The 21,170-nt window shown below is 30.9% G+C and overlaps 3 protein-coding genes across 6 annotated transcripts in view; all 3 read right to left on the bottom strand.

The window, feature by feature from the left end:
- Positions 1–16,231, bottom strand: part of LOC105256217 (chloride channel protein 2) — a 31,028-nt gene extending 14,797 nt beyond the window's left edge. Inside the window, exons 1-2 of one of the 2 annotated variants that reach the window (XM_011265958.3) lie at positions 15,937–16,231; positions 14,612–14,924 (exon numbers count right to left, since the gene is read on the bottom strand). In XM_011265958.3, coding sequence (XP_011264260.1) covers positions 14,612–14,665 — 54 coding nt within the window. In that variant the 5' untranslated portion in view covers positions 14,666–14,924; positions 15,937–16,231. Of the gene's footprint in view, positions 1–14,611; positions 14,937–15,936 lie in introns of both variants that reach the window. The other variant, XM_011265959.3, reaches the window with a different exon arrangement.
- On the bottom strand, positions 4,549–7,789 carry LOC105256219 (uncharacterized oxidoreductase YjmC). The gene is made up of 2 exons (XM_011265961.3): positions 6,748–7,789; positions 4,549–5,601 (listed from the first exon to the last, which is right to left on the bottom strand). Exons 1-2 carry the CDS (start codon positions 7,090–7,092, stop codon positions 4,750–4,752), a joined length of 1,197 nt encoding a protein of 398 aa, XP_011264263.1. The 5' UTR covers positions 7,093–7,789; the 3' UTR covers positions 4,549–4,749.
- A 2,334-nt stretch (positions 16,232–18,565) lies between the features above and the next one.
- Positions 18,566–20,899, bottom strand: LOC105256216 (synaptobrevin-1). 3 transcript variants are annotated; one of them, XM_011265954.3, is made up of 3 exons: positions 20,751–20,899; positions 18,712–19,031; positions 18,566–18,623 (listed from the first exon to the last, which is right to left on the bottom strand). In XM_011265954.3, the coding sequence occupies exons 2-3, from the start codon at positions 19,025–19,027 to the stop codon at positions 18,574–18,576; spliced, it is 366 nt and encodes a 121-aa protein (XP_011264256.1). In that variant the 5' UTR covers positions 19,028–19,031; positions 20,751–20,899; the 3' UTR covers positions 18,566–18,573. The 3 variants fall into 3 exon arrangements, with proteins under 3 accessions (XP_011264256.1, XP_011264255.1, XP_011264254.1); XM_011265953.3 differs by lacking the exon at positions 20,751–20,899 and adding an exon at positions 19,633–19,807; XM_011265952.3 differs by lacking the exon at positions 20,751–20,899 and adding an exon at positions 19,462–19,621.
- Positions 20,900–21,170: the final 271 nt, after the last annotated feature.

Consider the following 21,170-nt stretch of genomic DNA (forward strand, 5'->3'; position numbering starts at 1 on the left):
TCTACATCGGACATCGCGATATAAAGAGATAATCATGCGTATCTACATGCTGCGCTCAAAAGCTCCGCCAAGCGTGCAAATTTGCGCCAGCAAATTAACGCTGCACAATGATTTAACTTCCGATACAGTACACACACACACACACATACTCTTTCATTATGGCTTAATAACACTCACAAAATGTATTATATATCGCACTTGTCCCTAAACATTCAAATATAGATATCAAAGCTGAAAATAAAAAAAATTAAATCACGAGTGCCTATGAGATCGATAGTAAAAAAGAAGCCGATTTTATTCGCGATAATTAATTAATATTATTAAATACTATATGCACATTTTAAAATAACAATTAGTCTATTTGAAACTTTTGGTTCAACGAGCGGCAAGTATTCTGAAAGTGAAAAACATAAAGACTAGACGAGTACAAAGTAGAGTCACACATATATATTGCACGTTTTTAGCGACGACCGGTTTATGTAGTAATTAGGCACTTTTATACGTCATTAAGTCAGAAGACGTCACAAGATAGTTCAATCTTTCCTAATTACGCGAAAACTCCTATTCTGCTTCATTTTTCACACAGCCATATGATTCCATCATGTTAATAAAATTGTTTATATAATGCAAAAATTTTCGCGAAACTGTATCAACCGCAATAAAACCCGACATCGTTGTGAGACATGCGCGAAGAAATTGAGAAGAATATCAAGCGATAAAAAAGACGACGTTTTCGCCAATCGCAATTGTTGACAATGAATATCAAGCAACGAAGCCCCGACAATCGCGACAATTAATCGCGATAAAGATCCGTCAAAAGTTGACTCATATTCAGTGTGAACCTGCAACTGAGATAAATTCCTTCCTAGAACAAATTGACCTCTCTATAATTTCCGAATGAGTAATGTGCGTTTTGCATTCTCGCAAATGAGTATTAATGTATAATAAGTGATATATTTTCTTACGCTTTATTTTTTTAAGCTTCATGTAACATACGTATTTTTGTCATTTACGTAAATTATACTAAGAATCTCTTCTCCACACATGTGACGTTCATATATCACTGTATATACTGTAATTTAATAACATTTTCATACAGTTGCAGTTGCAAAATACCAGACTTCGAATGCATCGAATACTATAATTCATAAAAAAATTGCAAGAGATTTTAATAATATTTCTATAATTATATTCTCACATACAATATAAAAAATCTTTACTCTAAATTTATCAAAAAAATATATTTTTAACAAAAACCAAATAAAAAAATAGAAATATTTAAAAAATACCTAAAATTATATCAATGTATATAAACTTTTTTAAACAATCTATATAATTGCCTTGTTAAATATAAATTGCGATATATGTATACATTATGTTGTCATGGGAATGCAAGTCCCAGAAGGCCACGGATGTTCCATGGGTTCCATGACCCCCTGGATGTTAGATCGTAGTGAATTAGTTAATGTGAGTCACATGGAGCACGGCAATGAATTATCTTGCTCGCAATACGTCAACACTGCAGACGACTACATTTTGGACAGGATCGTTCGTCCAATCATTGGATCTTCCTTCCTGTTTAGCCGCGACGAAAAATTGAATCTCGCATGGTCTCTATGGTCCTTATTATAATATATTCCACCTTCAAGATACATTTTTTACATGTGGTTTATAAATTGTCATGTCCTTAAATTTTTTACATTAATTTATAAATTGTTATGTCCTTAAACATATAATCGATTACTTTAGAAAAATTTAATTCTTGAAAAAGATAATATAGAAATTAAATTATTTCTCTCTGCAATAATTGATTTAAATCTGATTAATAATATTTAAAATTAGATTGTTCTCTTATATATAATTTTATATAATTATACAAAAAATCTAAATTTTAATAATTTTAGTATAGCCAAATAAATTTGTAATAATTTAACGAGAAATTAAGTTTAGGATGTGCGGACATAACTCCATTATCGAGCATTCAAGTAGAGATTGGATTAAAGAGATAAGTTTCATTAACGTCCGCTGTGATGTCATTAACTGATGACGCTTTAATAAGTCACACATTATTCTCCATTAGCAGGCAATTTAATACGTCCATCGTTTCGGAGTTTAATCAGAGGATAAGTTATGCAAATTTGGAATCTAGCTCGCGCTGCGATATATGTATTCGATCTTTGACTTCTTCGTTAATTATGATAATGATTTCATGCAATAACATATTTTTCATTTAAGTTTTTCATTGTTCTCGATTCTTCAATCATGCGGCCAGCCACATTATCGCATACGAAAGCACGATAGAAACATCGTGTCGTTTCTGCTTACTCGATAATGTGGCGACAAATAAAGTGCGTATATATATTATGTGCCGATAACTTTTGAACTCCCTGTATATCTGTTGACTTCATCGGACAGAAAAATATGCGAATTGGTAGTAAATAGGTATTATGCTCGTAAATAATGTTAAATTATTATAAAATAAATATACGCAAATATTATATAACATATATACATATTTTGAAAATTAATGCATATATTTTTTTGAGAAGAAAACAAAAATTGTCTCGCGTAATTTAATCGATAATATGTTAAATGAATAAAATTTGTAAAAGCAACAGACTCACACTTGTCAACAATTAGCGCTTATGTTCTACCTCGAAGATTGACCTTCCGTAAAATTGTCTTTCTTAAGAAAAACGATTCTTTTCTTTACAGTCGCTTATGTAGATTCTTCTTTGCAAAAAAAAGTCAATGGTGATAATTGTAACCAACCTTCGTCACGAGGAACTCTAATTGCACCTCACGTGCATCATGTGATTTGCAATATTGTTACACAGAAATCTTTGCAATTATTTAATCATTATTTAAAAATAATCAAAATATATATAATTATAATGCAATCATTGTGATGCATTTAATATTAACAAAGAGAATTTTATATAAATAAACATATAAAAAGGCAAGATTTTAAGTTGTACTTGTGAATTTTAAGAAACATTATTTTTTAGAAAAAGTATAATTATAGCCGATAAACTAATTCATTTAGTTTTATTATAAAAACTGCAAAGAACAAACGTAAATTTCTAAATTTCGATCGACACATTGAATGAAAAAAATACAATGATGTGATTTCTATTCATATCTTGAATGCGGTGTACAACATAATATATTTAATCGTTTAATGGAATGAAATATAAAATCTACCAATGAACTTTTAAAAAAATGATTCTATAAAATCCCAGATGTTTCAGATTAGATAAAATCTTATCAAAACTTTTGCAATAGAAAATTATTAACTATTATAAAGTAACCTTTATTTTTATACAAGACGAGCCTTGCGTAAAATAAATTAATTTTTCTGCTCTGTTTGTGATTCTTGAGAATTTAATAACAAACATCAGCGTTTTTAATTTCTTGAACTTGTTCTCTCTCGACAAGGATTGATAACGTGAACTCAAGTCAGACGCCGTGTCTGCGCGACTATTTTATTTGATAACCCTATGTACTGTCCCTGTAAAAATGAACGAAATATAATAAAATATATGAACGAAATAAAAGATTGTGATTTACTTATAAATTATTTATCAATTTTGAAATTGATTGTGTATATGTAAGAATGCATACGGGTTAAATGTATGTATTAATAAAGAGAAAAAATACAGCGTATAATATTTATACATTATCCTATATCATTATAAAATATTGTATGCACACAAAATGTATCACATCAAAATATGCCATAAGTATAAAGTTACAATTCACATAAAGTTATTGTATCAAAAATAATGTTTCAGATTAGATAAAATCTTATCAAAACTTTTGCAATAGAAAATTATTATAAAACAATTATTATAAAGTAACTTTATTTTTATACAAGACGAGCCTTGCGTAAAATAAATTAATTTTTCTGCTCATGTTGGTGATTTTTGATTTATTATATTTTTATTTATATATTAAAAGTATAATAAAACAAACATAATATATTATATATATATATATATATATATATATATATATATATATATTAATACAATACAATTAATTTTTTTTATATGTTCACTTGTAAAACGCAATTTTTCAAAATATTTGTATATGATGTTAAAAAGTGTAATCAATTTATAACACATAAAAGAACGATATTTTATGACTTATTTGCTTCCAATAATCTGTCTTATATTATCGGTAACACCCACTCGCAAAGACGTAACAACTGTAATAGAGAACGAGCAAGCAAGTCCAAGGTCGTCATCATCATCGACCAGCGATCAAACCGCAACATTGATTATGTCATCGTAGTGAACATTGTGTTTCCCATCAAATCATTGAATTACACACGCGAACTGATTTGTCTTCCAATAAACATTATTTGTACAACTCACTGATTGAAATAGGAGTTGAAATAAGAATTGAAATCAACTTTCCATAAATCTTACATCAACAATTTCGTTATGTTTTCAAATATTTAAAGAAGCGCTATTATATCGTAAAGCGTATAAATAAAATTATTTGTATATAACGAGAATACAATTTTAGAAATAAAATAGCATACAAATAAAACGGTATCAAAAAATATATCGTAAAAATCTTTGTATTCAGTATTAACGACGATTAATGATTATTAACTGGATACAAATCGGCATTTATTAACTTCCGATTACCTTTCATATTCATATAAGAAAAATTTAAACAATAAGAAAATATAAGAAACAAAATGAAATTAATTAATTTTTAATATTTCTATTTATAAAATTAAACAGATTTAGGAACGAGTTTCATCGGCCGTACACTCATATGTTTAGCGAATTCTTCCGAGGCCTTGAGCTGATTTGGATGATACGTGATACCACCCTCTCTATCGACCTGCTTCATATGCAATCTTTCAGGATCGCCGGCGATCAGGACGGGTTCCTCGCCGGCAACGGGTAAGTTTCTCAGCTGTTTAAGCAAAGTCGACAATCTTTCCTTTGAGCCGCTCGCGAAAGCTTCCGGATTAATGGCCATAAAACAATGTCCGACATCAGCGATCTGATCGTTGCCGGTCTTCCAAGGACGAATATTCGGTCCGAATTGACTCCCGCTGAGAATACCACAGAGTATTTCGACCATCAGGGCTAAACCATAACCCTTGTATCCGGAATTCCTTTCTGAGCCGCCGAGAGGCATCAGTAGAGAAGCTTCGAAAGCCTCTTCGGCATCGCGGGTCACGTTTCCATCAGAATCGAGCGCCCAGCCTTCGGGGATATCTTCGCCCTTCCGAATGGCTAGCTCGATTTTACCCACGGCGACGGCCGTGGTCGCCATATCAAGAACGAATTCGTCGCCATCGCCCGTAGCCATACCCAAGGACAATGGATTCGTCCCTAGACCGGCTTTCACGCTGCGCGTCGGAGCCATCAATGGACTTGTGTTGGTGCAATTGAAGCCGATCAGGCCTTGCTCCATCGCCATCATGGTGTAGTAGCCGCAAATACCAAAGTGATTGGAGCCGCGTGTTGTCACCATGCCGATGCCGAATTTCTTGGCCTTTTCTATGGCGAGCTCCATACAATATTTACCGACCACTTGGCCCAGCGCGTTTTTTCCATCTACGAGAGCTATTGCCTGAAAGTCGCGATGTATAGAAAGTTTCCAGATATAAAATCTGTAAGTCCTAGGATCTGATGGAACTTGGCGTCGCGATCTAGTTTCGCTTTCTCTTTTATTTTAAAAATAGATTTCCTTGAAAATAAAATTTTCACGAGAGATTTCGTTGAAAATAAAATTCTTCCTCATTTCTCTTCGAATGAAATCGAGATGCAATTATTGCATTATAGACGAGCTGAATGACACGGATCACGTATAAATAAAGTAATTATCACCATACACGCGAGCGCGCATATTTTCGACAATATCTGTAATTTTTACGAATGAGAAGTACCATTTCAAAATGTAATTAGAGTCACGCTAATTAATACTGGAGTGTTTATTATTGATCATCAAAGTGTTAGCATATCTATTCGACAAATTATCGCGCGCATGTTTTCGAGAAAAAAATCGGCAATTTTTGTAATAAAATTTAAAAATATTTTACTTTAAAAAGCAAAAAGCGATAAACTAGTTGACATTAATTTTGGATAAATATTCGTAACTTTGTTTCAACAAATATAACGAGTGATTTTACTGAATCAAGTGCATAGAGAGCACGAAAATAAAAAGCGCAGATAGTAATATTGTATGTAATATTATATGTAATTGCAGCCGCTTAATATTTATAACTGATCGAAAATGCGATAAAGAAAACATATGTAAAGTTTACGAGATAGCGACGAACACATTTACTAACGAAAAAAGCAAATCTTATTAATCAGGAGAACGCGTATCTTATCAGGTCATCGGTTGTTAAGATACGAAAGGCCAGTCGTAGAACGAGCACGCGCCATAATTACCGTGGAATAAACACAATTTTTTATAGTACCACTTATATAAATCTCTCTTAATTATGCTCCAGTGCTCAAAAGAAATTTATGTCATTGATAAATTTGTTTTGCAATCAATTGATAACGAATAATATCTTTACACACATGATGAGTAAAAGTACAAAGTATGCGAGTCGACATGTCGTTAATTAAAGAATCTCGAAATAAACGTAAATGTCTCGTGTAATAAGTCAAATATGTACAGAACTTAAGAATTTAAATTCATAAGTCAAACATTTCTTTTCGCGATACTCAAATTCCACCATCATTAACTCGAGAGATTTATTCGAACCTGGAAATCGGTGATAATCTGCGGTCGGGCGGTAGGATCGGTGATTCTATTCTCAATATCTTTCACGTACATCTGCATCCGATTCATCCCATGGCTAAAATGACCTCTATAGTCTGCTATCATCAAATGATGACCAACGGTGTACGCGTCTTCCAGCGTGGTTCCGGCTTTGTACATGCAATCCTGGATAAATCTAATGACTTCATCCTTAGGGACGACTTTCTCACTCTGGCATCCAGACATCATTCTATTAACGATCGTAACAATGCACGCGTGCGATGACACGCTCGTTGTTGCAAGCTTGTAGAAGCGACTGAGCATCGCTCTATGAACGAAAACCGACATATTGACTCCTTGTGATCGCAATTGACCAATCAACTTGTACTCTCACTCTATCGTTTAGTTCCCCTTATCGAACACGACTACTATCTCGCTGTATTAGATTGCACAAAAACGTTGTTTCTCGTATTTGGTTCAATACGTTGGTTCAATACGTTACAATTGCTTTATTTTATCATCGCTTATCATTCGCGATGCGCCTCGAAGTCAAATTCGCGATTAGCGTATTTCGTTTTCAAATTTTTTTTCGAGATCTCACGTTACATTTATTTTCCAAATTAAGAGCAAGATAAAACAAGCTCTATTTTTTTTCTACTTTGCACTTATGCAGTAAGAGAAAAATTTCTTATCTATCTCTTTCTTTTTCCATATCAAATCGATTCAATGTAAGTTCCTCTATCTTGTTTGAATTAAGCGCCTACTCGTATCAGGGAAATCACGTGGTTGGCGCTGTAACTGGTTGAAATATTACGTATCAGCGATTGCAGACTCGAGTGTCCAAAGAAATCGATGATGATATGATCTTCACTTTTACTCATTCACCTTCGTGCACAGATTTAATTCGATTTCACATATCAAATATTTCCAATGTTTTCTCTTACAAAAAGAAACTTATGATACTGTATACTTGATTTGATAGATGAAAAATTTGCAAGCATACCTTACATGCTGCGTTCGTTCGTCACATTGTCGACCGAACTGACATCACGAAATATTGAAGAAACTGTTACGTTTTTTGGCGGGAACTTTGAATACTATCGAAATCAGAGTTGTTGACAGTTTTTAGAAAAATTAATTGAAATAAGTGTCCTCTCTACATTTATGATTTCATAAAGACTTTTTTATATTTATGTATTTATGTAAAGAATTTAAAATAAATAATCCTAAGATTTGATAAGACCCAAGGAAACATTTATTATTATTTAACTAAATTATTATTTAACTAAATTATGTATATAATGTATTATTATGCATTTTTCGCACAGAAGTTAAATTTACGAATAGTCTGTAAATATTTCAAAAAAACACAGTACCCATATTAATAGATAAGAAAAAAGGATATTTCATGCTGCTTCTTTCGCTAATTGTGATGATAATAATTAATGATCGTTAATATAACACTATTTAGAATAACATGCTAGATTCATATGGCAAACACATGTATGTTTTGACGTTTGAACGCTGCGAATTGATTGCTAAAACATCACAATCACAGTCGAATTTTCGATATTTGTTCTGCATGATTGTGTACATATTCACGACTTTAAATAAAAAAAAAAAGATTAAATTGCAACTCATGAATCAAATAAAAATCGTGAATAAAATATAAATTACATATTCAGCGAACAAAAAAGAAACGACGTTTGGTTACGTAAAGAGACATACGTATTATTCGTGAGATGCACACGAAATTAATACGATCCGCCTACATCGATCGCATCATATGCATGCAATCTGATGATGCACAGATTGATAATTTACTCGGTATTTGATATAAGAAGGAAATAAGTTCAATGACAAGTCACGCAAACAAGAATCGATTCATGTTGTCATTTTTTTCATTTATCCATTTGCAAACGCACGAATTCTCGCATACATACGCATACACACACATACACATAAATTCCTATAAACAAGGAAACCTTGAGATACTGCGTATGATATGCTATATTAAATAATATTAGGGATAATTGTTATATTTCGTACACATATATTAAACAGTGAAATTCTTCTAGATCGATCGTTTGACAGATTACGTCGTTTCATGAAAGTCTCACAGTAAAATGCTTGCCTTTTGATTTTTACAAATGTAAATTAATCGAGATGTTGTTACTCTTACTTCTTTTCCCCTTTCTTAGAATAAAAACAAAGTATGTGTAAGGTGGCACAGTGTTTTGGAAAAAAAAACAGGCGAGAGAGTGATAAAGTCATGAGATAGATTTATTTATATATTCGATCGATAGTGTTTTGAAAAAAAAAGAAAATAAATGAGAGTAGGGGAAAGCAAAAGATAAGTCAAAGGACTTTCAATTGTGACAGAAGTTAGTTGTAGGATGGAACGACACATCAGTTCAATGAATAAAAAAAATTTTAATTCTGTACGATAATTCCCGCGATAAGAAAGATGATTATGTCTCTGACAAGAGGTTTCCGGTGTTTCTCAATTCTCCTTATTGCAGAATATCTTGCTCGCTACTATTATTACGCGTATTTTTTTCTCTTCAAATTTAGTTAAGTCTGTGTTTCTGCTGTCAATGTTTAATGTATTAATATTAAGTTTTACATTTTGTTTCTGAGAAAATCTAGCGAAGTAGTAGATACTTTACACATAAATTACAGTGTTCGATAATTATTCGATGTTGACGTGTAAATACGTCTTTTTTTTCCTGCTACCGCGTTTGAAACGAACTAAAGTAGAATAGTAGTTTTCAAAATTAAACTTATAGCTTTGCATAAAATTTAACAAATGTTTTTGATATTGCATTGCTGTGCAATATCAAAAATCTTTTTTTATTAAAAATAATAAATAAAGTGAGCAGAGGAGCGTATTTCTTTCGCTCCAATTCTTTTTTCTTTCTCCTCTTCATTGCAAATACACGATTAATATTTATTCTCTTTTTTTCTCTTTCTTACACAAAATCGCTGTTTTGTAGCATAACAATTCAACAGTCTTTCAAACTTTAATTGCAAAATGTCGCAATTTGAAAGTTGGAAAGAGAAAAAGAAAAAAATTGTAAACTACACAATTTTTCCTTTTTCGTAGATATATAAATAATTTGTTCATATTTCTAAGAAATATAAAAGAAAACGATTTTTAAAACCTATTTTTTTCAACTTTTTTTCAACTTAAAAATAATAACATAAATAATAATATAGAAAATTTTCTTCTCCTTTGAGATATATCCTTTGTTAATAATAATAATAATAATAATGATTAAGAGCATTAAATATAAATATAAATATAAATATAATTATAATTTTATTGCTATATAAAAATCTGATTCCTTTATTATTATTACGAAAATATACGAACTCACTATGAAAAATATGCAATTTTGCATGCTCCAAACTGTATGCAATGCATTATCGCGAAATTAATCGGCAATTAAGCTTCTCTGGCATAAAATATTTGAACGAAATTAAAAGCATAATCCCTGAGTTAATTTCGACATAATAACACGTGCAATAACGATAATTTTTCGTAAATTTTTATTTTAATATCATTTTATTTTAATATCACAAAAACTTTCTATGTGATAAAGTATGGCGATCTCTTCTTTCAACAAATCCATTATTGCCGCGAGAAACGATTCCAAGTCTTGTGGTTTTCGTAGACGATCGGTAATGTACGAACAAGGACATGTTATCGCGAAACTCTAATCACTGAGATAATTAACTTACTATTTCACTCGAACTTGAGATTTGCCTTGTTCGCGAAGCGTTATGCGGGAATAGTAATGCGTGATCACTGATCAATGATAATAAATAAACTCAATGTTATATAATATTAGCAAATTGGAGTAGGGAGAAGTTTGCATTTCTGTGGCTTTAATTAGACATCTAATCGAAGCTGATTAGAACAATTAACGTGCAATCGATAATGCAAATTTGAATAATTGCGCATTGATATTATGTAATTACATCGCATATTAAAAAATATATGTAATAAATTTAATCATTAATTAATAAATTAAATTATAAAATTATTATAATTAGTTATTAAAATATTGTTTTCTTATAAAGTATCTCGGAATTTTTTAATCAAATTGTATATTCTAGATATAAAAATATGAAAAAAATATGATATAACATCATATACATATCTAAGCTTATAAATATTTTATTATAAAATTATAACAAAAATATGTAATATAAAGAAAATAAATTTCTTAATAATGTAAGAGAGTTGGTTGACTAAATTTAATTTAATACATTTATGCGAATGTTTACTTTGAAACCGTCGAAAATTATTAACTTTTGTTAATCATTTATTATTACTCCATCATATTGTTCCATCTCAAAATATCGATCATTTTTATCAATGATTAACATCGTTAAAAAATTTATGTATACAATTCACGTAAACAAATTAAATAAATATCATCTATTTATCCTTATCTTAAAACATTCCCTCTTCATATATATGTATATTAATATATATATATATATATATATGTATATATATATATATATATATATATATATAATTCAATAATTATATGGGAATAAGTCAATTATTACTTCTTTTATATTTTTGTTGTAACATTTTGTTATAATATTTTATTTAATAAAGCATTTATGAGTATATCTCTATAGATGTGTTTTTATAATATCTTTTTCTTGCTTTATTTTTGTACAATATATTGGTATCATTATTTTAAGAAATCAGAAAATCCTACAAAAAAAGCACAATTACAATTCGTACTTTCCGTGAGAATACTTGAAACTATCGATCATATAATATATGTATATTTCACATTAAAATCGAATCGATTTATCATTCATGTATCATGTAGCATATTTGCGGGAAATTACATCATAAATATTTAATTTTTATGAGTATGGTTACGAATTATTCAACGAGTGACAATCGAAATAAAAATTCTACAATTATCGGTCCGAAAATATTTCAAAAAATTATAAAATCTCACAAAATATAATATAATATTCATTTTTAGTTATAAAACTTAAAATAAATAATTTATATATTTATAATATTGCAAAAAACATTTGTTTTAAAATAATATATTTTAATATAAAGTAAGTTATAAAATTTAATTAGAGTAATAATAGTTGAATTATATTTTCGTATAAATAATTATTAAGAAAAGAAATACAGAATAGTTATTTTCTTCAAAAAATTTGTATATGTTAATACTCTTTATTAATATAAATAACACAATAAAAATAATAGTTTATCATTTTTAATTGAAGTTGTTATAACATTAATTATGAAATAATCATAAAAATTATCGAAAGTTATCGAAAGTATTGCACGAGTTATGCTAACATCATTTGACAGATAGATAAATTATGTGAATGGGAATAAATATTTTGATGTGAAGAGTAACTAACAATGTAAGGATTTATAGCGTACTTTAATCACCGATACCTCCCTACAACGCTTAATTATAAACACACATTACGATTATCACGGAACTCACGTGAGCCGTAAATTATAGATGTCGAATTTTAATTAAATAACAACTTTTAATTGCTCAAGTGGCGATCACGTGCATAATATGACAAAATCACGTGGTTCAAAGAATAGATGAGAAATATTTGTAGTGAATCATACATATCATAAAGAGAATCAGCAAAACTTAGAAAAATAGCAAGAGCAAGCTTTACAAAAACAATTTGTTAATATTCTACAAAATTTAATTTCTTGTCTTTAAAAATTTCAAAACACATTATTTTGTGAATTCTATGATACTTTGATGACTTTTTTCTAGAAAAAATCTAGATGCACATTATATTAAATAAAATAGAAAGATAATCTCGCAAGATTTAAAATATTTTCTTAAACGCATCGTTATGCATTACGAAAAGGGAGTCTAATACGAGAGAAATTTGTTTCTTAATAAGTTTGTAACAAAATAAATTGCTTTTTGTGATACAAGTGTGTTCGCAATATAATATATATGTAACTACAGTTTATATTAATAGGTAATTTTTAATTTTTACATAATTAAAACAATTTAACTTTTCCTTAAAGCATGGTTTAACATAATATATTTACATTCATTTTAAATATATACCTATGAGATATACTAAAATTTTCTAATTTGTTCTATAATTTTATACCTTTTTGAAAAATTGTATTCTTACAATATTTTCTTTATCATCATTATTATTTATCAGTAAAACTTTTTTCATTTTGTCATTTCAAAAATTTCTCGAAAAATTTGTCAAAATATGAGGAAATCGGCAGAAAAAGGATGAGCATTTGCAAGTGCACACGTGGTTAAAATAGCAGATTTGTGAAAAGCGTACACGTATGCAAAAAATTTTGCACGTGACATACGACGGTATGTCAGATGAGAAGTAGAATTACGCGATTGCACAGGGTGCTTCGCATAGCGATACGTTAGTTTAATCGAGGTCATGATGCATTGTATTCTCATTCGAAAGCACGCGGAAATTCTGAAAATCCCGGGCAGACTTGGCAAGCATTGTATCTAGCAAATTCTTTAATGATTCGTTACAAAATAGAAAAGTGACATAAATGAAAAAGAGCATCAGAAAAGCCATGAGTTCTGCTATATATCTAATATATATCTAATCGATTTAATCATAAAAATGTTTTCGCACTATTTCGTAGTCACACATATAATATCATATTCAATGTTCCACTAGAAAAGTGAAAATTAACATTATCACCATATAAATTTGATGCACACATACTTATAAATATATTTTCCTAGAACATATTATTTGTAATTTGAGGTAAGAAATCGCATCTGCATAAGCAAAAAACTTTTGAGAATGGTTTTGAGTCATCAGATAGAATTTGTAATGACATTTATTGTGACTAATAACATGTTGCCAAGAATTAAACAAATATATAAGTTTTTAACCTTTGTCGTTATTTGTGCGTTATTTTTGTTTTCTCTCTCCCCCCCCCTCCCTCTCATCTCTTTAATACAAATATTACAATGACATATACATATATTTTAAATATATATGTATTAAGTCAATTCGAAAACAATAAAGAGGCAGCTCGCCAAGAAGCGAGGATTTTATTCGATTCACACACGAAAATGTGCTAGATATGAATCCCGACAAGAAATCAAATCACCTTCTTCGAGAGATTCGATTGCCGATACTTCTTATCAATATTTTTTGGTGGTTTGCGTAGATTATAATAGTCATAAAGATTAAGTGAAACGAATTTTAATAGCCATACTAAAAAGTGGGAGCGTCACGCTCGCGATTTTCGAGAGGTCTAAAAAAAGGTATTAAAGAGTCATATCTTTATTACGCATCTCGTTAGTATATTAGAACGGAGAAAGTTTGAAAGACGAGAAAAAAAGACAAAATAAATTTAAAAAAAGATACGAAATGGTATCATTATTCAAATGTTATCAGTATTCAAAGCTATCGATTATTTAATTCTCTTATTTTTTAAAGCCGCACGTGAAATGTTCAGAATAATTTTTTGACATTTTTTTATCAGGTAATACCAAAATATATAATCTTTTACGAATGTTTTTATGAAATGTTACTTTGTATCTAATAATTTGTCGAAGACTGAAATAAATTTTTTAGAATCAACATAGAGAGCAATCAAGCTATTTAATATATGCATTAAATCACGCTCTTTCTATTACAGAAATTTATTTAAGAAAAAAATCTCTCTTCACTTTATACAAGCTTCTTACTATTTAGGAAAGCTCGTAAAATACGAGAATTAAAAAATAAAAATTATTTACGATCAATCATCATATATTGATTAGGTTGCAATAATCTCGCATCGATATCAATTCGTAATAATTGCATAAGATTCAAATGGGGTACTTACCAAAGTATTCTGATACCCCAGTCCGTACTCCTCGTTTTCTTCTTGTGACATCATCTTGATTTCTTATTTCGTTTCGGAAAGTGATAAAATTTTTTAATCAAAAAGTTGTCTTTAACAAAAATTTCCGTCAGCAAAAAATTTCCGTCAGAGATGATGATGAGAAGAACAAGATAGGGATGGAAAGAGCAGAAGAATCGGAGATGAATCCAGACTAAAATTTAGTATTTTGTCCACGATTGATTCTTGAAGGCGTCCGATCTTCTTCTTCCTCGTTCTCTTCCCTTATAACAGCGGCAATTCATCGATGATTGACCTATAGAACACACTACCCTCAAGATTTTCGGAGTCCCAAATGTTATAGTTAACAAAATCTCTCGTGAGCGGAATAAAATTCAAAAATCGATTACGCGGTGATAATAATTGAAACTAAATTCAATGTGTTGAGAGAAAAATTCTTCTCATCGAGATAAATCTCTGACAAATGAAAAAATGATTATTTTATTCCGTAATGCGAAAATAAAATCCCGATTTATTGTACGAAATATAACTCTTGTCGCGGAACGTTAGAACACCTCGAGAATCAGTTGCAGAAATAACGCCTGTATCTTTGCTTCGATAGCTATCGATTCCGTTAACTTTGCGACTCACTCCAAATTTATCGCATTGATAAAACCACACTCAAGAAATATGACCTCGTATTTGATTTACATATTTTGTAAAATAAGCACTATATTATGTGGCTGTTAGCGAACCGTTAAACGCGTTACAAAGAGCATAAAATCTCGTAGACTGGCGATTTAAATCGTGAAGACCGCGTTTTCGAAAAAGATGCACAAAAGGCGTCATGTCAAAACCGCGCACGATCTTTGCAGCGTGGAAATCGCGAGCGAGATAAAGTAAGGCTGAGAATATCGTCCAGTCACTGTGCAAACTCGCGGCCTGATATGTAAAAATCGCGCCGGTCCAACGTGATCAGAGACTGCACCTCGATCGGTGAGAAACACCGATCGTTTTTTATAGGTTTTTTTATGCGCAAAGTGAACCTTCGAGCCGGTAAATATTGACACCGAGGGTGTTTTGCAAACCAAATACGCTCGTCACAATGCGCGATTATCACTCGGTCGCGATTCTGTCACTTTAAAAATACTTTATTTATTTATTTTATCAAGTTAATTATTCCTGAATCGTGATTCTATCATTCTATCAAAGTATCGCGATTGACAGAATCGATCGAATTCGATATTGGGAATTTTACATTCGCGAAATTCTCAAAAAAAAAAATCGAAAGGACACTTTTAGATAAACGCTTGAAAAAAACATCTTACTTGAAGTCTCGTGTCTCCGAAATTCTCGACCGATCGGAGCCGAAGAGATGCGCGGAAAATCTCCAAGACACCGACTTACTTCGCGTTACGTTGTACGAAAAGACGGCAGTGGTACCGGTTTACCATGTATGTGCATGCGGTTTACACCTCGTCGAATAAAGCGGGACTTTTCTGTCAGGAATTATCGTCGATTCGAGAGATGAACCCGACGCGAAATCACTGTCGAGACGCGGCGAGAGCGCGCGGGCGCCTCTGACTGCCCGGCTGGACGGTCGTGAGCCGACTGATAGGTATATGAATGAAGCGGCTGAGATTTCAGTCACTGTGTTTGCAGGAAATTCAAAATCCTATACGTCGGCGGTGGCACGAGCGACAGTGCCGCTCCTCCTCGCGATCGATCCTTCGACGTCTCGCGTGACGAGGATCCGATGATGATCGGAGCACGTGACAGATCTCCGCGTTTCGCGAAATTCCGCCGCGGCGAGAGGAGACGTGCACGCGGATTAGAACGATGCGTGATTTTCATTCTCTCGCGATAAGTTTTTACTATAAAATATATGTACATAATAATGCGTTAAAAATAATAATTTCGAGTTTCAAAAATAAATTTGAAAATGAACGCCTTCGAGAACGAAGAAATCGTAGCCACTTTGATCCGTGAAATCATAAATTGTATTCGCAATCTAATATTATCTGATGATGTTTTCCGAGACTGTACGATGATTGATAACATCGATAAAGAAAGGTTCTATCATCGAGCTTTGCGATTATACGCGATGACTCGCTGAAGGAAACACTAGAATCGACATTTCTCTCGTAAACATTTTTCTTATGGACCGATGCGAAAGACAAGTGACTCAACTCCATGGGCAATTTTCGACGAATTCGTTTAATGAGGCTGTGGCCGGCGACCTTTTTCACTAACCATCGTCATTTCGCTCGCACGCAATATGAGGTGTTATGATACGCGAGTAACAACAGTCGACCTTGACCATTTGCCGAATGACTTAACGTGCGTCAATCGATAGAAGAACGATACTAATGGATCATTAAAGAAATACTCTAATTTTCTTTTCGTGTGACATTTCAATCATATGGTGCTTCCGAGTTTGAATCATGCTACCAAACAATCGAATGATGAATAGGAAAAACGCGTCAATGTCTGAGAATAATCTTGCTTCATTTTTTATTCTGTATTGTTTCAAAGTGAGTCTCATGTATATGTTAGTGTATAAATAATAAATTATTTATAAGATGTTGTTGAGAGATTTAATTCCTTATATATATACATACAGATTTATATGTCATATATTTATTCAGAGTAATATACGTATAGTTGTACATATAAACTATATTACTCTCAACAAATATTTAATACATAAATATGTATATATATAAAGTATTAGATTTCAATTATATCTTTATATATTAATATTTGTACGTAATAAATTTTTCTTTAACAAATATTACGTTGTTAAAAAATAATTATCTATTTTCTATTTAAAAAAAGCATATATTATTATTTACGTATATGTATATATTTTACACACAAATGTATAGAGCAACAGTTATATGGATAATTTATTTTGTGCTATTAAAAATGACCAAATGTTTCCTCATATTCAATTTGAATCGTGTTACTTAAGAGACGTCCATTAAATATTCTTTCCGTTTATCTATCTATCTACAGATTTTTTATCACGCGCTACTTGCGAGACGTCCATTAAATATTTTTCACGTTTATCTACAGATTTTTTATCACTGTATTATGTAAATCTTTCTTTTTCTATGATGCAATTAGTCACATTGCAACATTAATTAAATGAATGTTTTTCGCAAAGTCAACTTTGAATTTCCGATTTTATCCAAACTATTTTTGCCGAATTGAATTAAAATCGATGTTATTTCGGACTGTTAGATAAAAAATAAATATTTATGAACAACTGACATTTTCTACGTATATAATCGAGGTAGAAGAAGAAAGGGCACGAATTCGAACGCGATAAAATTATGCGTTTGTGCAATGCTTGTTTTTACAATGCTGAGAGATGACTCATGTAATATTTCTAATGACTTCAATAACGTTAAACATGATGTTATTTTTAAAGAAAACTACGTCAATTGTGTATTATGTAGGATATAAACGTTTATAATCATTTCACAAAAAATTACTTGGGTCTGATTTCAATTACTGCATACATGGGATGGAATAGATGAAGGAGATTGAAAGAGAATTAATATTGACAAACTCGATCGGAAAGAGTACAAACATATATATTACATATCATCAATAAATTTATAAGCATCATTGTAACAAGATTAACATTGTAAAAACACCAGATAGTTCTTTTGCTTTTTTAAAAAAGAGAAGGCCACTCTTATTAATACTGGTTGTTAGTCTAATAATTGTGCGTGCATTTCGATATAATATTGGTTCTCAAAAATATACTCTTTGATGCAGATTGTATATGTGGGTGACAATATTACATAAACATTATATAAATATATAATTCACAATCACGTTTCACCTAGCGCTTTACAATCCCCTTGTACATAATTCATCGAATGCATAACTTATCTTAAGAAAGAGGATGGTTGATTGGGACAACACAGTATCCACCCTTTGGTATAATGCTATCATGGAGAATTATCAGGATTGTCTGAAGATGAACTTGGTACAACCGAAGCTATCATAAAAATTGAAAAGAATAATATATAACTATACCAAATTAAAGATTTGTGAATACATCGTATATTCACCAATGATGTACTCACCAATGATGATGATTAAGATAACAACACAGATGATGCCAATGATAATCATCATTTTGAGATTCTTCCACCAGTATTTCCGTTTCAATTTTACGGCTTGTTGTTCGAATTGCGTTGCGCCTTGTTGAAGGATGTCAGCGCGATTCTCAAGCTCTGAGAGTTTCTGATCTCGCTCCAACACTTTCTCCACGTTAACCTTCATTATACCCACAACTTCGTCCACTGTTGCTTGCGTTTGTTGCAACTTTTTGCTCGCTCCTGCTTGCTGAGTGTTTCGTGGCCCACCCATTTCTCCTTCTCCTGCACCTCCACTTTCCATAGTCCTGAAGCAAAAATGTTTTACAATTAACCTCTCCCCCAAAATTTATAATTACTCCATTTGCCAATTTATAACGTGGATTAATGACGTGGATTATCTTCGATTGTGGAATAAATAATATAAAAGGCATTTGTCTATTTTATTCGATAATTTTTGAAGGAATTATATTATCGATAATTAATAAGCACACGCCCATAACCTCAAAAGTCATACATATGTTTCTCTTTAGACGAGTTTTATTTATATATTTGGCAGTTTGCGAAATATTTATCGTTCTCCGTCATTAATAAATTTGTGTACAAAGAAATTCTTGCACATATAAATAAAAAATAAAGAGATACAATTGTAAAAAGTGATGAAATCATCAATACGGTATCTAAAGCGATTATGTTATAATGATTTCAATACTGCATAAATGCTTGTTTGCCACTTACTTAAAGATATTAAATGCAGGAACAAGTCAAGATAATCAATAAAATCTATATAGACACAACGAATATAATGGGAATTATTACGATGACGACTACAGTTTATAGCGACAACAGTGAAATGACAGGCCGAAGATGGCGATAATTATGACGTCATGGATATTTTAATATGCTCACCAAGGATTGAATAAAATGGCAAAAATGTACGATTGAATCAATCGAAAGTCGTTTCTTTTCGACCGTAATTTGTGTGTACAGTTTATAATAACTTATTAGAGTCAACAAAATGTGGTACAAGTCTCGTGCTGCCTCGTGCTATCACATTAATAACAGTTCGTCAAATTACAGTCTCCTCGCGCCATCTAGCAATAGTCGAAATTTCTGTGTCGATAAAAACGATAATCTACTAGTCATCAATCAAATTTTCATACATCAATTTAATTTTCTATACATTAATAAATTTTCATCAATTTATATTAATTTGCAAATTAATATAATAATGCACAATAATTAACATTAAAATAACAATTATTAAAATAACATTATTAAAATAATATAACAATATTAAAATAACAATTATTAAAATAACATTATTAAAATAACAATATTAAATAAAATTAATATTAAAATAATATTAAAATTAATATTAAAATAAATGTAAATAAAATAATTAAATTATATTCGATATATATACACAACAGATATATATACAACAATTATTAAAATAACAACATTAAAATAAAATCAATATTAAAATAATACTAAAATTAATATTAAAATAAATGTAAATAAAATAATTTAATTATAATCGATACATACACAACAGAATTAATTGTTATCAAATCAATCAATTATGTATATTTTTAAGCAATCTATCATTATTAAAAAATTACAATTTCAATATTTCACAATATTTGTAGCATGAATATTGCATTGCTTTTATTTTCTATATTGTCATATTTTAACTAGATGTTATCAAGTTGAAATATTTTTTTCATAATCAAGAGTACAATCGAGAGTATTTACATAAACGCGCAAAAGAGTTAAATAAAAATAGAAAAAACTACCAAAGTATCTCGTAACGATTTGTTGTTAATTAGATGGAATTGCAATTTAATTTCGTCTCGAAACTTCAATCGCGAATGACAAGTCTAATGATGTTTCTCGAGCGGCCATCTTCGTTGACCGGAAAATAAAATTGAACGGGCTTGAAACAATTGTTCGCGACGACAACGCAGACAATACGTAATAATACGTAGAAAGTTATTGCCGCAAAAAGTTACGATCGCACTTACCGCTACGAGTTGCCATAATCGAGCGTACGAGCAATATCGCAGAAGCATTTTGGACGAGCGTCGTCGTTCACTGTGACACCGACGTGACTCACCAAGAAAATTGCGAGGGACGAAGGCATAAATAAAACATGTTGCGGATTTGCGCACGTGCGCGTATTTGCACCGCGTCGCCAGGAACGTACGCCAAATATTAATTTCGATGTATCGAAAGCGCGATCAGGCCGCGATACCTTCTTCCCATGTCTCTGATACATTACGCAATGATACATGCGTAAACACTTGAAATTTATGCCAATGCGATTTATCATAAGATTTTTCTATAAAAATTCTTTTACACATATCAAAGTACATTATTGAAAAAAATCATATTTTAAATAACTGTCAATTCACATGAGCTGGTATAGCTTGTGTGAAGTAACT

Source organism: Camponotus floridanus, unplaced genomic scaffold (genome assembly GCF_003227725.1).
Source record: "Camponotus floridanus strain SB8 unplaced genomic scaffold, Cflo_v7.5 scaffold74, whole genome shotgun sequence".
Lineage (NCBI taxonomy): Eukaryota > Metazoa > Arthropoda > Insecta > Hymenoptera > Formicidae > Camponotus > Camponotus floridanus.

Coding starts and splice junctions, on each gene's coding strand:
- LOC105256219 (XM_011265961.3), bottom strand. CDS start 7,092: ATGTCGGTTTTCGTTCATAGAGCGATGCTCAGTCGCTTCTACAAGCTT. Junction 5,602..6,747: donor AGATTATCACCGATTTCCAG/GTTCGAATAAAT, acceptor CGCGACTTTCAG/GCAATAGCTCTCGTAGATGG.
- LOC105256216 (XM_011265954.3), bottom strand. CDS start 19,027: ATGGAAAGTGGAGGTGCAGGAGAAGGAGAAATGGGTGGGCCACGAAAC. Junction 18,624..18,711: donor TATCTTAATCATCATCATTG/GTGAGTACATCA, acceptor TTTTTATGATAG/CTTCGGTTGTACCAAGTTCA.